This window comes from Lithobates pipiens, unplaced genomic scaffold, assembly GCF_037356315.1.
Source record: "Lithobates pipiens isolate NorthernLeopardFrog02 unplaced genomic scaffold, aLitPip1_a1.2 Scaffold_22, whole genome shotgun sequence".
NCBI classification, from domain to species: domain Eukaryota; kingdom Metazoa; phylum Chordata; class Amphibia; order Anura; family Ranidae; genus Lithobates; species Lithobates pipiens.
The window spans coordinates 28,552,149-28,569,105 of NW_027507784.1; the positions used below are offsets into that span (position 1 = coordinate 28,552,149).

At 45.3% G+C, this 16,957-nt stretch overlaps 2 protein-coding genes across 2 annotated transcripts in view; both read left to right on the forward strand.

The window, feature by feature from the left end:
* The window catches only part of LOC143923496 (nuclear factor 7, brain-like), a 169,923-nt gene extending 155,267 nt beyond the window's left edge, over nucleotides 1-14,656 (forward strand). Inside the window, exon 9 of the mRNA XM_077447199.1 lies at nucleotides 10,484-14,656. Coding sequence (XP_077303325.1) covers nucleotides 10,484-11,055 — 572 coding nt within the window. The 3' untranslated portion in view covers nucleotides 11,056-14,656. The remainder of the gene's footprint in view (nucleotides 1-10,483) is intronic.
* Nucleotides 1-16,957, forward strand: part of LOC143923499 (nuclear factor 7, brain-like) — a 744,238-nt gene that overhangs the window by 221,115 nt on the left and 506,166 nt on the right. The window lies entirely within an intron of this gene.

The following is a 16,957-nucleotide window of genomic DNA, read 5'->3' on the forward strand; positions in this document are numbered from 1 at the left end:
TTGGATCAGTGTATCGTCTGTCACAGGAGGCGGGACATTGTTACTGCAGCCACCCAGGCAATTCAATGCACAGCTCCGTGACACACGGAGATCACCGCACTGTCGGGCAGGAGGAGAGAGGACTGGGGACGAGCCAGGAAAACACCCCTGCAATGGGCGGCACCCGCCCCCATTTTCGGCCCCATTATCTGCAAGATTTTCCTTTCGGCAATTTGCCGAAAACACCATTTTCAGCCGATATGTTTCGGCGGCCGAAATTTCGGTGCATCCCTACTTTAATAGCCATTCAAACACCTTTGTTTCAACTTGTGTGCATGTTATCATTTGGGTAGTTTGTTGTGATTATGATTTAAAAAGCGTAAACGCAGTTGATTGATAATAAATGGCTTCAGCCAAACACTAACCATGAGTGAAAAAAGTTTGTGTTCATATTCTCTGAAAAATGGCCAAGAAATCATAAATTCTGCAAGGGTATGTAAATTTATGAGCACAACTCTATATAATACGTTATCCTTTTTAACAAAGTGCATCTTTTCTTGAAGTGCCAGTTTGAGGACACCTCCAAAATTCACATGCATTAAACAAATATAGAATAGATGTGACAACGAAATAATTTAACCTGTATGCTATACTAATAGAAAAAAAACACCACACAGTGTGATAATGGTTCCCTCGCAGGGAATTTCTAAAACCAGTTGCAATGACTGGGGGCGCCTTCTGCACTATGTCTCTATGCAGGGTCTTTCTGAGGAGTGGGGGCACCTCCTGAATTATGTTTGTATGCAAGCTCCGATATCTGGGGCCCCTACTGCCCCAAGGCATCCGCACACGTGTTAGTCTGTGCAGAGGAGTGACACTAGGAGTGCTGAGAGGGCCGGCCTGGGGCCCCTCTCCTCAGGCTGCCTGTATTGATTGTGCAAAGTGCAGCCTGCTCAGTGCCCATCAAATGCAGCCTGACCTTTTGTCTGGCTCTGGGATTTGAATATCCCGGCACACCCGTCATCCTCCAGCAGCCGCTGTAGCTAAGTCCCAGCTCCTATAATTCACGTCACACTGATTCAGTTTGGATCAGTGTTCCGCCTTTCACTGGAGTCAGGACTTTGTTACCGTTGCCACTGGAGGAGGACCGACAGAGTACGACGGGCACATCGGGATGACAACCCCCTACCCACTTGCACAGATGCCCTCTCCTTCCCACACACTCCCTGCCTAAGCTTCCATGCTTGAGGCCAGTCCTGCAAGACATGGCTGCTAATGGGAACAGCGTTCCTGCTGTAGAAAGTACAGGAACTTTGTTCCCGCATGACTCTAGCCCTGCTTAGGCCCCTTTCACACAAGTTCCTTCACTAAGTAGGTTCCGCTTGCTCAGCGGGGATTTCTCTGCTAATCTCCACTGTGCAGGCAGATGACAGGTCCTGTCCGATTCTCTATGCAGAGTGAACACGGACAGTGTCCCGCTCTACTCTGTGGGGCAATCGGATGGAAACTGACTGCCTGTCCATTTATTTCAGGTACTTGTATAGCACTGTCTATTTACGGAGTGCTTTACATATACATTGTACAGTTACATCAGTCCCTACCCTCAAGGAGCTTACAACCTAAGGTCCTTTACCCAAATTCAAGCCCCTAGGTCAGAGGTGTAAGAGAGGCCTTCCTCATCGTATCCGTCCCTTCTACCATGTACAGTTAGGTCCATATATATTTGGACACTGGCACAATTTTCATACTTTTGGCTCTGTATTTCACCAGAATAAAATTAACTCAAACAAATACAAATGAATTTGAAGTGCAGACTTTTTTTTTTTTTTTTTTTTAAGCCCTATAATGGCCTGTTTCACTTGCATGGACAGCTTCGTTGAACGCATGATGTAGATTCACAGCAATAGATTTCAAATACTACACTACAGAATAAACTCCAGACCTTTTACCTGCTTAATTGATGAATAAATAACAAAGGAGTAGCCCACACCTGGCCATGAAACAGCTTTTGATTCAATTCCCCAATTAATTTTGGTCCCTTTAAAATAGGGGGGAGGGGGGGGGTGGCTATTCTTAAGAGCTTTAATTCCTAAACCCTTCCTCCGATTTGGATGCACATACCCTCAAATTAAACCTGAGTGTGCACTTTCAGCCCATTTCCATTATATAACTATAGCTTGAATATATTTGGTAAATACCTGAAAAAATTTTAATTGTGCCTGTGTCCGAATATATATGGACTGTACATGACAGTACCTGTCACTTGCCCATGCCGTCAAATAGGGAAATTGTTAGCCTCCTCGTGATACCAATAAAGTTGAGAAAAAGCCTTAACCCATCGCCCCCATTTAGACCTCATTTAAAAAGTGTAGTGTAGGATGAGCAAGTATATGTAAACATAATTTGTGCCATACAAGTGAGATATCAAACATCTGAACGAGGGCCATACTTTATGGTTAACTCTAATCTAATAACCTGTAAAGCAGGGGTGCCCAACCAGTGGCCCGCGGAGCCCTTTCATGTGGCCAGCAACCTCCTGCTCTGGGATGGCGGGTTGGCAAGCCCAGATTGTAGGTTGTCTACCCACCATGCCAGAGCGTCAGTGTTGTGAATGAAACCTGCAGTAGAGGAAGCAAGCAGCTGCGGAGCAGAGCCGCATAAGCCAATGCTTCCTGTATACCACCGGCTCCTGTCATAGGTGGAGTGATACCAAATGCACTCTGCCTGGGACAGCAAGTTTATTACTAAAATCACAGTGTATATATGGTCATATCTGTTCTGCAGTGGTTACTGGGCTGCTTTTAAACTGATCCGCAGGTGTAGCGCAGTGTACCTTCGGCTTACCTGCACTGAGCCATAGACTTCTGGTTTTACCTGTGGGTTTGGTGCACTTTCAGAAAGTGCACCACACCTGCAGGATATGACAGAATTCTATGGCAAAGTACAGCTAACCTGCAGGAAAGCCACAGGTCTGGGTAGACTGCAGACCATCAGTGTAAAAGTAGCCTTAGGCCCCTTTAACATGATCTGTCTGACCCAATCAGACCCTCCACTCACCTCTATGGAGCGGCAGATGTAAACAGATTTGTGTCCATTTATACCTGCCTCCTTACAATCCGATCCGATGGAAAGTGGATCCGTCCCCCTTAATTTGATCAGATGAGAGGGCCTATAGAGTAGAGCGAGTTGTGTCTGTGTCCACTTTGCATAGAACCGTCATCTGCTCATTGTGGCCCACGACTGGTTACCAAGTCGCTTAAGTGGCCCTTACTATTCAAAAGGTTGGGCATCCCTGCTGTAAAGGTTACTAAAGTGATGCCTATTGTGAGGGGGTTATCTCGGCAGCGGGTGTGTGTGACCCCCCTGGATGGGTTCACAACATAAAATTAGGCACAGCAGACAACGTTGTAGGTGCAAAAAAACAAAAGATGCGGTTTATTTATGCTACATGCAGTGAAACATATAACAGCCAAACAAAAATAAAACATGAAAATAAATCCTGGTCAGCTTGACCTCTAATTACACACTTAGATTCCCTGTCTACCAACTGAGTGCAGCCGTGTGCTGCACCAGTCCCTGTCTCTGTTGTAGAGGTTTGCCACACAGGCGTTACTCACCGCACAGAACAGGTGTCACACTCCCCAGTCTATACAAACACAAAACTGGTTCGAGGATAGAGCATCTCCCTAAGCATGCTGGTTTTTTTTTGTAGAGGTCTTAATGAGCCCACTTACTTCAGCTGGGCTCATTAACTCTTCCCCTCTAATTAAACAAGTCTGCATAAAGCCTGAATCTAGGGCACACATATTTCCCATCCTGGATACAACCAGGTGACTTTACCTGCGTGCTGCCACATACCCCCCCCCTCTTGTTTCAACCTTGGGGTTGTAACACAAGCAGTCAGACATGCATGTATCCGAGACAAAGCATCCACATTCCCCATTTTAACACCAGGGCGATGCTTAACTGTAAAGTTAAATTCTTGTAGGGCCAGGAACCACCTATTTACCCTTCTATTGGTCTCCTTGTTCTGAGCCATCCACTTTAAAGGAGCATGATCAGTCACCAGGTCAAAGTGCCTACCTAGCAGATAGTACCGAAGGGAATCTAGAGCCCACTTCACTGCTAAACATTCCTTCTCAATCGTGGCGTAATTTACCTCATGGGACTTCAACTTCCTGCTGAGGTAAATGACTGGGTGCTCTTCCCCGTTCCAGACCTGGGATAACACTGCTCCTAACCCAACGTCTGATGCATCAGTTTGTACAACGAAGTCCTTAGAGAAGTCTGGTGAGTACAACACTGGCTGGCTACATAAGGCTGTTTTTAAGGACTGAAATGCTTCTTCAGCCTCTGGGGACCATTTAACCATGACAGACTCTCCCTTTTGTCAGGTTGGTGAGGGGCACAGCCTGAGAAGCAAAATGGGGAATGAATCGTCGATAATAGCCAGCGATTCCCAGAAAGGCTCGTACCTGTTTCTTGCTGTTGGGACGTGGCCAACTCTGTATGGCCTCGACTTTATTGACTTGGGGTTTTATCACCCCCCTCCCAATAGTGTACCCAAGATATTTGGCCTCCTCCTGTCCAATGGTACACTTCTTTGGATTGGCCGTAAACCCAGCTTCCCGGATAGAGTCTAGGACTGCTTGTACTTTTGGCAAATGTGAGACCCAGTCTGTGCTATGGATAATCACATCATCCAAGTAAGCTGCAGCATATTTCTGATGGGGCCTCAGAATCTTGTCCATTTTCCGCTGGAATGTTGCCGGTGCATTCTGTAACCCAAACGGCATTCTCTTATATTGGAATGCCCCATCTGGGGTTACAAACGCAGTTTTCTCCTTGGCCGACTCGGCCAGGGGAATTTGCCAATACCCTTTGGTGAGATCAAGAGTTGTCATATATCGGGCTGTTCCCAGCCGGTCAATCAACTCATCTATACGCGGCAATCGTTACAAAACCGCCAGCTCCCATCAGGTTTGGGCACTAGTACGATGGGACTGGACCAGTCACTCTGGGACTCTTCTATCACACCCAATTCCAGCATCCTTTGAACCTCCCCACGTATTGCCTCCCGTCGGGCCTCTGGTATTCTATAAGGTTTTATTTTTACCCTTTCTCCTGGCGGGGTGATAATGTCATGCTCTAGGCCAGATGTTTGTCCCGGCAGCTCAGAGAAAATCTCTGTTACGAAGTACAAACTCTTTAACCTCCTGTTGTTGTTTCGATAAGGTGTCTGCTATTCCAACCTCAGGAACTAAGCAATCAGGCTGTGCTTGTGACAAAGTCTCTGCGACTAGGGATTCCCTATCCCTCCAGGCTTTCAGCAGATTGATGTGATAGATCTGCTCCGGCTTTTGCCTTCCTGGCTGTCTAACCCTGTAGTTCACCTCACTAATTTTTTCAATTACTTCATATGGACCTTGCCATTTGGCCAGAAATTTGCTTTCAACCGTAGGGACTAGCACCAAGACCCTATCCCCCGGGGAAAAAGTACGGGTCTTGGCCCCACGGTTGTACACCCTCTGCTGTGCTAACACGACTTTTGGAGGCAACTTGGACACGGCTTGGGGCGACTTACAACAGGACTTTAAGTCGCCCCAGGCCAGGCGACTTTTGCCGTGGCCAATCAGAGAATGAGCTCTTAAGGGGGAACTCTACGTCAAAAAAAAGGCATGGGTTCCCCCTCCGTGAGCATATCAGGCCCTTAGGTCTGGTATGGGTTCTAGGGGGAACCCCCTACACCGACAAACGGCGTGGGGTTCCCCCCAGATCCATACCAGACCCTTATCCGAGCACGCTACCTGCCCATTAAAGGGGGTGGGGACGAGTGAGCATCCCCCCCTCCTGAGCCGTACCAGGCCGTGTGCCCTCAACATGGGGGTTCCTTGGGGAAGGGGGGGCCCAAAGCACCGTGTCCCCATGTTGATGAGGACAAGGGCCTCTTCCCGACAACCCTGGCCGTTGGTTGTTGGGGTCTGCGGGCATGGGGCTTATTGGAATCCGGGAGCCCCCTTTGATAAGGGGGCCCCCAGATCCCGGCCCCCCACCCTATGTGAATGAGTATGGGGTACAATGTACCCCTACCCATTCACCTGTGAAAAAAATGTACAAGGCCCCCGAAGTCGGAAGAAGACCCCCAGGCGGCAGCGAAGAGGAATGCCGGGCTCCTCCGCTAGTAAAAGAGCTAGCAGAAGATAGCGGAGGAGTCCGGCGAGAAGACCCCCGGAGCTGTGCAATAAACTATTTTAACCCTTGTGTGGTTTTTTTTGTACATTTTTTTTCACAGGTGAATGGGTAGGGGTACATTGTACCCCATACTCATTCACACAGTGTTGGGATCTGGGTTCCCCCTTATAAAGGGGGCTCCCGGTTTCCGATAAGCCCCCTACCCGCAGACCCCGACAACCAACAGCCAGGGTTGTCAGGAAGAGGCCCTTGTCCTCATCAACATGGGGACAAGGTTCTTTGGGGTGAGGGCGCGTGGCCCCCCCTTCCCCAAGGCACCCCCCCATGTTGAGGGCACGCGGCCTGGTACGGCTCAGGAGGGGGGGGCGCTCGCTCGTCCCCACCCCTTTTCCTGGCCGGCCGGGTAGTGTGCTCGGATAAGAGTCTGGTATGGATCTGGGGGGGACCCCCACGCAGTTTTTTTCAGCATAGGGGGTTCCCCTTAGAATCCATACCAGACCTAAGAGCCTGGTATGCTCTAGGAGGGGGAACCCACGCCAAATTTATTAAAAAAGTTCCTTCTTGAAAGCTGATAATTCTGTCAGAGTCGCCTCCTTGTAGACGGAGATCCGACTTGGAGGCGACCTCCATTGAAATCAATGGGTACCAGCCTCCTACAAGTCGGATTGAAGTAGTACAGGAACCTTTTCTGAAGTCGGAGCGACTTCAGTAGCGTACATTAAGACGGCTCTCATTCACTTATATTGATTTTTAAATGTTGTCCGACCTGAGGCGACTAGGGGCAACCTGAAGTCAGATCTGAGTTGCCCCTGTGTGAACCGGCTCTAACAAGTCAGGAAAGTACAAATACCCCCCAAAAGACCTTTTTAGAAAGTAGACATTCCAAGGTATTGAGTAGCATGGTGAGTTTTTTTAAGTTGTCATTTGTTCCCACAATTCTTTGCAAAATTAAGATTTTTTTTATTATTATTTTTTTTTACAAAATGTTCATATTATCAGGTTATTTCTCACACACAGTATATGCATACAACAAATTACACCCAAAAATACATTCTGCTACTCTTCCTGAGTATGGCGATACCACATGTGAGACTTTTACACAGCCTGGCCACATACAGAGCACCAACATTGAAGTGGCACCTTTAGGCGTTCTACAAGCAAAAATGACACATCTCTTTTCAAAGCCACCTATTACACTTTTGAAGGCCCTGGAGTACCAGGACAATGGAATTGCCCATAAAATGACCCCATTTTGGAAAGCAGACACCCCAACGTATAATCTGTGAGGCATAATGAGTCTTGAACGGTTAATTTTTTTTTCCAGAAGTTTTTGGAAAATGTGGAAAAAAAATGAAAACATTTTTTTTTTACACAGTTGTCAATTTATAAGATATTTCTAACACATAGCATATATGTATATAGCAAAAATTACACCCCAAAACACATTCTGCTACTCCTCCCGAGTATGGCGATACCACATGTGTAGGACTTTTACACAGCCTGATCATATAGAGAGGCCGAATATTGAAGTAGTACCTTCAGGCGTTCTAGGAGCATAAATGACACATCTCATTTCATTCCTACCTATCACATTTTTGAAGGTCCTGGAGCACCAGGACAGTGAAATTGGTCACAATATGACCCCATTTTGGAAAGCAAACACCCCAACGTATATTCTATGAGGCATTGGCTGCAAATAGGTACTCAGGTACTCTGATGGGCTGCAGATAGGTACTTGAGTACTCTGATGGCCTGGTGACAGGTACTCGGGTGCTCTGATGGCCTGGTGACAGGTTCTCTGATGGCCTGGTGACTGGTATTTGGGTACTCTGAAGGGCGGTGATAGGCACTCAGGTACTCATAGACTGTGACAGGTACTCAGGTGAACTGTGACAGGTATTCAGGTACTCAGATGGCCTGGGACAGGTACTCGGGTGGACTGTGACGGGTACTCTGATGGACTGTGACCGGTACTCGGATGGGCTGTGACAGGTACTCGGGTACTCTGATGGACTGTGACAGGTACTCGGGTACTCTGATGGACTGTGACAGGTACTCGGGTACTCTGATGGACTGTGACAGGTACTCGGGTACTCTGATGGACTGTGACGGATACTCGGGTACTCTGATGGACTGACAGGTACTCAGGTACTCTGATGGGTTGTGAGGGGGACTCGGATAGACTGTGACAGGTACTCGGATGGGCTGTGACAGGTACTTGGGTACTTTGATGGGCTGTGACAGGTATTCGGGTACTCTGCTGGACTGTGCCAGGTACTCTGCTGGACTGTGACAGGTACTCTGATGGACTGTGACGGGTACTCGGGTACTCTGATGGACTGTGACGGGTATTCGGGTACTCTGATGGATTGTGAGTGACAGGTACTATGATGGGTGGTGACAGATACTCTTTATTGGGGGGGGGCAATCAGCGTGGTTGGTGTGTACTGTAAGTGGTAACGAGAGGTTACTGCAATCTCCTCGTGTGTGAGGAGGAGAACCCAGTAACATCTCGTTACCGCGGTTTGTTTACATTTAGTGATCGGCTGTGAAACGATCACAGCCGATCACGTGGGTAAACAGCCAGCCAATGGCTGTTTACCAGCGTCGGTAACGAGCACTGTTCCCGGGAACACGCCACAACCGACGCGCAGCGCACTCGTGCCGTGCACAGTGGGGGTGTAACCATCTGTGATCGGCCCTGACTTCATCACGGCCGATCACGTGGTAAACAGCCATACCCAATGGCTGTTCACCCCCCTCGGTGGCGAGCGGTGTCTCCGTGACACGCCGCCACCGAAGGAACAGGGATGCATGCGCACGATCGCGCGCATTCCCTGTTTAAATGGGAGGACGTCATATGACACCCTCCTGCCGCAATTTGTGCATTGCCTGGCCGTCATTTGACGGCCGGCGGTCGGCAAGTGGTTAAGGACCCAGCTGGATAAATTGTTGGAAGTCCTCTTTTTCTCTATGGCCGGCCTGACTCTGCATCCTATTGTTTAGCTACCATTTTACTTTGCCAAACCCTGGCAAAGTAATATTTACATTGGAATGTAGTGTAGACATTATGGGGGTTATTTACTAAAGCTGCATGGTGCAAAATCAGATGCAACTCTGCATATAAACCAATCGGCTTCCAGATTTGTTTTTTTTGTTTTTTTGTCAAAGCTTAATTGAACAGCTGCACCAGATTCTAAGTGCTCTCATTTTAGAAAATCTCCCCCTATGGGTCTAATAGATCCCTAATGCCTCCCTATAGAGTACCTGCCACCTCTACCTTGGCCTCCTTGTGGTAACAATAAAGTAAAGCACCCCTCGCTCCTATACAGACCACATTTAACAAGTGCAGCGTAGGATGAGCAGGTGTATGTAAACATCAATTGTGCCATACAAGCGAGGTATCATCACAAACATCTGAGCGAGGGCCATACGTCATGGTTGGCTCTAAACTGATAACCTGTAAATGCTATTAGAGCAATGCCTATGGAGAATTGTGGGTACCATCATTTTTTGCGATTCCACGGGCATGTTATGGGCAATAGTAATCCATGGGTGATGGGTAAATAACAAACATTTTTCGCTTACCTGCCCTGTGTAGTGGTTTTGTACAGAGCAGCCCTGCTCCTCCTCCTTCTCGGACCCCACTCCAACACTCCTGGCCCCTCCCTCCTACACTCCTGGCCCCTCCCTCCTGCCCTCAGAGCAAGCGGCTTGCAGTGGTGGCACCCGAGCAGGCTCGCTACCAAGCGTGTCCATTCACACACAGCCGTGGCTCTACCCTGCCCCCTCTCTCTCATGATTGGCTCAGTGGCTTTGATTGACAGTAGAGGGAGCCATTGTCTCAGCCAATGAGGAGGCAAAGTCCCTGGAGACCCAAGGCACTTATGTACATCGCTGGATCGAGATGAGGTTCAAATAAGTATTGGGCGGGGGCGGTTCTGCATGGAGAAGCTTTTTTTCTTTCATGCCTAGAATGCATGAAGGTAAAAAACCAAGAGCCTTTAGAACCACTTTGATATGTTTGGTAACTATGTACTTAACGCAATCCAATCTTATTTTACAAAAAAAAATGGGTATCATATTGAATTTGTTGCACTGAAGTTCATTTTAGTGTATTTCATTCCTGCAAATATGCTTTTGAAATTAACTGCACATCTAACATTCAGCACCACTATTTTATTATCCAGGGTCTCTGCTTTCAGAAAATATTTTCTTGGGGGGGGTTACAGTAATTTCTTGCAAAGAAATATGTGTAAAAAAAAATGCCCCCAAAGACAAATGCTTAAACTTGATCAATTCTTTATTACAGAGCCTAAGGAGATTTGGATCATTGGGAACTCTATGGTAACACGTGCCTTTCAGTTGGCAAGGATTCGTCCAAATGGAATGAACTTGGGATTTGAAGAGAAATGCTTTACCGTTCGTTGGTTTAGCCGAAACTCTATGGAATGGGTTCACTTGTGGATGGAAGTGAGCCAGTCAATTAAAATATTAGGGGACCCAAGAGTCATATTCATCCATCTAGGAAGCAATGAACTCCCATTTCGGAATATAGTGAAGTTTTTGCGTCTTGTGAAAAAAGATTTTAAACGGCTCACCCAGTCTTATCCAGGTACGGCATTTATCTGGGCACCATTGCCTTTGCAAATGGCATGGCATAGGACACCCACAGAGGAAAAAAGAAAGCACTTTAACACTGACGTTAGACGTTTTGCAGCACAGCGTGGAGTCAAGGTGGCTGATCTCAGTAAAGTTGAGGCGATAATCCAACAACGGGTGCATAATGAAACCAATAGGAAAGATGATGCAAATGAGGTGGAAGCTTTTACTGCAGCCATGGTTGATTCCATAAAGGCAATCTGCAATGTGAAAAAACAATAGTTTGCATAGTATTATGCATTTCACCGAGGTGTGTGTTCGTTTTTTTCTTCTTTGAGCTTAACAACTGCCTGCACATTTCTAATTACCCCTAAGATAAACATCAGACAATACAAAAGTCCCCCAACAATCAACCCAGCTAGTCAGCAAAAAGGACAATTAAACCTTCTCTATCACTCATTGAAGGACACAGCTCCATAGATTCATATTCATTTGGTTATATTGCTTCCTACAGCAGGATTGGACTCTAAGAGAAAACAAAAAAGGGAACAGATCCCTTTAGTATTCCGGTCCAAACCCGTAGCCCTTTTGTACTTGTGTGGTTACTGGATCCCGGCTGATAGAACTGAAAGTGGGGTCACTAGTTTTAAGGGTCTGTAATGACCGTGACCTCTCAAGCTGGCCATAGATGTACCGAAAGTCCGGGCCAAGTTTTGATCCACGAGTGTCTGTCCTTTTTTTAACAGAAGTTGATTCTTGGGAGGGGTTTGGCTAATTCCCCCATCCACCTTGTTTATGTGAATGAAGGAATCTGTTGGGTCTTCGTTTTTCTTTTTCAGCTTAACAGTCTCTTGTAGCATATTGTCAGTCTCGAACTGTTGCTTACAGCATTGATTGCAGTCTCCAACTACAATTGGAGCATGTTCACTGTCTCACCATCTCCTAAAAGATGTCCACATTTTGACAGTCTTTTTTGGCAATGCACATACTGAATATAGGGTGTTTTCCTATGTTAACAGTTGAGGCCCCATATCACGCCTAAGTTGACCACCACTGTCCTACTGGCTACACCTCTGCACCAGCTTTATGGTTAAGTTTAGCTTCATATTAAAGGCAGTAGGAGGTCTGTCTCCAGCTCTGCTGCATCAAGTCTTCTTGTGTGTGGAACTTCGACTTTGCTTTCCATCAACGACTTTGTGACTTGAATGCATCTTTAGATAGTAGTCATTAGGTCCTGCAGGCGGCAGTGCAGTGCCCCATTTTTTTTCCCCATGGGCTTCAAGGTTTATTATCATTTGTTTTAGTGTCCTTGCCTTCCTGTCAATTTTGGGACTGCTCTTAGACATCCTAACATGTATATAAATCTATGTAGTGGTGCCCCTCAATGAACGATGGAAATAGGATTTTTTGTGCTCACCTAAAACACTTTTATTTGCTTATTAAAGAGAGCGCCCTTTCCTCTAATTGGTTCTTTATTTGCGTGGCTGTTTCCAATATGACTTATTGGTCAGCATTTGGAAGTTTTACTCCTTTAACTACTCTTCCTATTTTATTACTGCGCTTACTATACTAATTTATTGCTTGCACTTACTATAACTGAACTACAACGGGTTTAGAGATATAGCCACTGGAGGGAGCTGACCCCTTTTTTTAATTATCATTTAGCGTCCAGTCCTCCAGCAGGCAGCAATGTACCCAATATGTATACCGTACATATTTGGAGCACTTCTCTCAGGAAACATAAAAAATAATTGGTGAGTAGAAAAAAAAAAACTACTTGTTCAACATTTTGGGTAACAAAAACCCATACAGAGCTTTATCCCTAAAGCCTAGTTTACACAGGCTGAATGTTGGGCGACATCGGCTGGTTCAATAAAAAAAAAGTCTGACGTTCAGCCCCGTGTGTAAGAGCTCTTTCACATGACCGATCCGTTCAGGTCCGCCTGTCAGTTTTTTAGGCTGACCTGAATGGATGCTCCATAGACCTCTATGGAGCGTTGGATGTCAGCAGTGATATGTCTGGCAACATCCGACCCGAAAAAGTGTGACAGAAGAAAAACCTACTTTTCCATCCGTCATCGGATCAGGTGATAACAGACTCAGTGGTCCGTCGTCACCCGATCTCCCATAGGAGATAGCTGTGCTCCGACAGGTCCGTCCCTGCACAGTGTGCAGAGACCGACCAGTCCTCTTCCTGCTCAGCGGCGATCAACGGAGCGATCCCCGCTGAGCCCAGCGGATGTCCACGGGGCAGATCATCACGGATCCGCCCCATGTGAAAGAGCCCTAAGGCAGCAGGTCCGACAGGTTTGGCCAACTTTTGTCGAACGAGTGTGCTGGAAAACCCCTTGTCAGAACACAAAAGAACAGCAGGGAAGATTGCTGTACTGACGTTGGATCATTAGTACAGTGGCTCTGACTGGAGCGGTATTTTTTTTTGTTCAACACGCTGGGTAGAACAAAAAATAAATAAATGGTGTACCAGGCTTTACTCTGTTGAGCTCTCAACCTTGCCTTGGAGGTTATATCATCCTCCTTAACGGAGATGTGTTCAATTACAAAAAAAAAACTCATACTCACACTACAGTATATGGATGCAGCATCAGTTCAGTGCTGCAGCTGTCCCCCTGCTGGCTCTAAGCCCAAGAACTGAGCTGGCTCTCCGCTTTGCCCCACCAGTGCTCGCTGGAGTGTCGGCTGTGCGGTGGCCTGGAGCGGCTGTCTCAAGCTCTCAGCATCACACTGAGAGGCTGAATCAGCTTTCACTCATACATCTGGATGAATCCCAATTAAAGTTGGAATCACAGCAGAGCTCTGTGGCATCAGCCGATCTTAGCCCGCTGTCAGCTGAATCTGGATCACAGGAGTGCAGAACTACAGTTCCTTGCAAAAGTATTCACTCCCCTTGGCTTTTTACCTATTTTGTTACATTACAGCCTTTAGTTCAATGTTTTATTTATTTTTTTTATCTGAATTATATGTGATGGATCAGAACACAATAGTTTAAGTTTGTGAAGTAAAATTAGAAAAATATGTACATAAAACTATTTTTCAGAAATAAACTGATAATTGGCATGTGTGTATGTATTCACCCCCTTTGTTATGAAGCCCATAAAAAGCTCTGGTGCAACCAATTACCTTCAGAATTCACATAATTAGTGAAATGATGTCCACCTGTGTGCAATCCAAGTGTCACATGATCTGTCATTACATAAACACACCTTTTTGAAAGGCCCCAGAGGCTGCAACACCTAAGCAAGAGGCATCACTAACCAAACACTGCCATGAAGACCAAGGACCAAGGAACTCTCCAAACAAGTAAGGGACAATGTTAAGTACAAGTCAGGGTTAAGTTCTGTTGGAAGTGAACAAGAAGTAATGTTATATATCTAAAGTTCTACACATCTGTTGATGCAACCGAACTCAGCCATATTGATATTTGCAGTCCCACATGTTTAGAATGTATAGAGGAATGTGGCAGAATCTGCATAGCAAAGGAGTTATCTTCAGCCCACCTGGTGGGCACAAAGCTTCAAAGAGATTGATGACGAATACGGCCCAGGGCACTTCGACTGCAATACTGGCCACAGAAGCCAAGTATGGCAGGACAGTCAGTAATATTAGGAGGGCTGTCATGTGAACACTGATTGGTCCAAAGCAAATGGGACTGGCAGTAGGGTGTGGTATGGCTGTGGTATGTTTATCAAAAATGGTTGCAACAAAGAGTTCGGCCTCTGATTCCATCAGGAGGTCCAGTCACGAGGGTCGGATAAGTATAAGGCTTATATTGTATTCTGATTGTATGCTATGTATTATTGTAACTTCTATTGATACTTTATGCAAGCTTTCTTATTTCCTTGGGAAATAAATGAGATTTAATTGATCTTAGACCGTGTATTGATTTCATAGCCAATGGTGGTAGTATTGTGATATTAACGATAGCATGTGCTTGGCGTATAGATAGACTAGCTAAACTATAGGGACTAGACAAAGTAATACATAACTGATAATAATAATAATAGATTGAATTTATCAGTTACTTCATTTGGCACCCCAGAATGGCGTGTAAAACGTATTTTTACACAGAATCCACAAAAATCTAATGTATTTTTGTTTCTGAGTCCCTGTAAGCACAGATCCTCAGACACCCAGAACTGAAAGTCATCTCTAGTGTGGACAAGATTGGCGCTGGCTTGCGAATTCTGAAACCACGCTTGGATGAGCAGGAAAATTCTGTGAAATATTTCACTGGTAGAAAACGCACGCGTAAAACCTGGTGAGAACTGTGACTGATATAGATATATACATGTACGTTATTGTTGTGTTTGCTGCAGACCTGTAACCAGAGGGCAAATTGGCGCACTGGCGAGATAGGGACTGATCATCCCTGGTTATGTGATATAACCGCAGATTGACAGGATAAACCACACAATTTTGAGGGAAAAGTCCCATGAGAAATTCCCTGTGGCCTGCTATTGGAGAGGAGAGCATTGAATAAGAGTGTGTTCTCCTAAAGAAATTCGTGGGTAAACGGATTTGTATTTGTTTTTTTGGTTTTTTTTTGCTGTGTTTTTTTTTGTATTTGGAGTGGGACTACAGGTCAAAGCTAGCTTCTAAACAGCTTCATCTGTGTCTTTGTGTGTGCTTGGTATCTGTTTGTTTAGTGTATTGCTAATGCAAAGTGTTAGAAATTGACAGGAATTACCATACATCTTTGGGGAAAAGGAAATAAAGTGGGGGAAATATAGGTTTTTATTTCTACCCACGTGAGAGTGAAATAGCTCTGGTAAGATAACCTGCAGTCTAAGGCATTAAGAGTGTGCCTTGTGTCTTGTATGCTGTAGAACCACAAGTCACTGTAGATTTAAACGGTTCGTATCTGTTTTTTTTTTTTTTTTTGTTCTTTTTGTTTGTTGGTAGGACTAGAGGGTGATATCTTTTTGTTTGTCTGTTTTCTATTGTCTAAGCAACTGGTGGAGCAACTTTAGTGTGGATAGGCTAATTAGCATATCAATGGAAGCCATTGAAGGTTTCATTAGCAAGCATGGTGGTATTAGATTTCAACTTACTCACGAGAGTAAGTTAACGTATCAATTTGGGGAACTTTTGAGACAATGTAATACACATAACAATCTCATAAGTAACAAATCAAAAAAAGGCAGGAAACAGAGAATGGCCAATGCCTTATACATGTTAATGATAATGAAAGAAATTGCGGAACAAAAAGAATTAGAATGGTTTGCTGATAGAGAAAAAGTGATGGAACAGGTAAGTGATATAGTAATGGGGATTGAAAAGGCTGATGCAGATGCTCGTAGTCGGATTAAACAATTAGTGACTGAGAAATGTGTATTGCAACAGAGATTAGATGAATTAGAACAAACGTGCAAAATAAGAGAAAGTTGCATTGCCTCTTTGAATCAAAGGGAGGCTGATAATTTGCAGGTTATCACAATGCTTAAGGCACAAGCAGCCATAATGGAATTATCCTCCAAGTGTGCAATGGTGGAGGTACCCTCCGCACATGCTCAGTGTACAGAAAAGCTAGAAGTGAAACATGAAGAAAACCTGTATGCTATTATCACTGCAAATGATAGTACTGTGATGGGAATCGATGTGGAAGAGGCAAATAAAGGTGCGATAACTGCACTTGAAATTGATTCAGGAGTTGAAACTTCTGATGACTCCTCAGACAACGAAAGTGTAAAGTCTGTTCATTCCAATCGCAGTAATATTATCCAGCAATGTGGGTTTCCAGCGCCATATGCTAAAAAAATGGCCTATGCAGGGAAACCAGAACTAAAATGTTTTTTGTGTAAAAGGGGGGGTCACATTTAAAAATATTGTCGGGTGGTGAATAATGATATCGAAAGGAAATTATACCCGAAAACGACCCCAAGGCTTCATGTGTGTTATTCAGCCAGGTGGGGTAGCAATCCAAAGCACGGAACCCATAGTAATCAAACCCATTTCCCATGTAAAACGCAAATGCGGGGTCTACAAACAGAAAAGCAATATGTAGGACAGTTGCGTAAAGTCAAAATGGAGGTAGATGCATGGTTATTCAAATATAGCACTGGGGGAAACAATGTTAGCAGAACTTGGTGAGCTGCAGGTATGGTAAGAATATTCTGGTCAATGTTTTCCTGCTATGAAAAAGGTTTGATGTAAGTTTCAGGTTCAG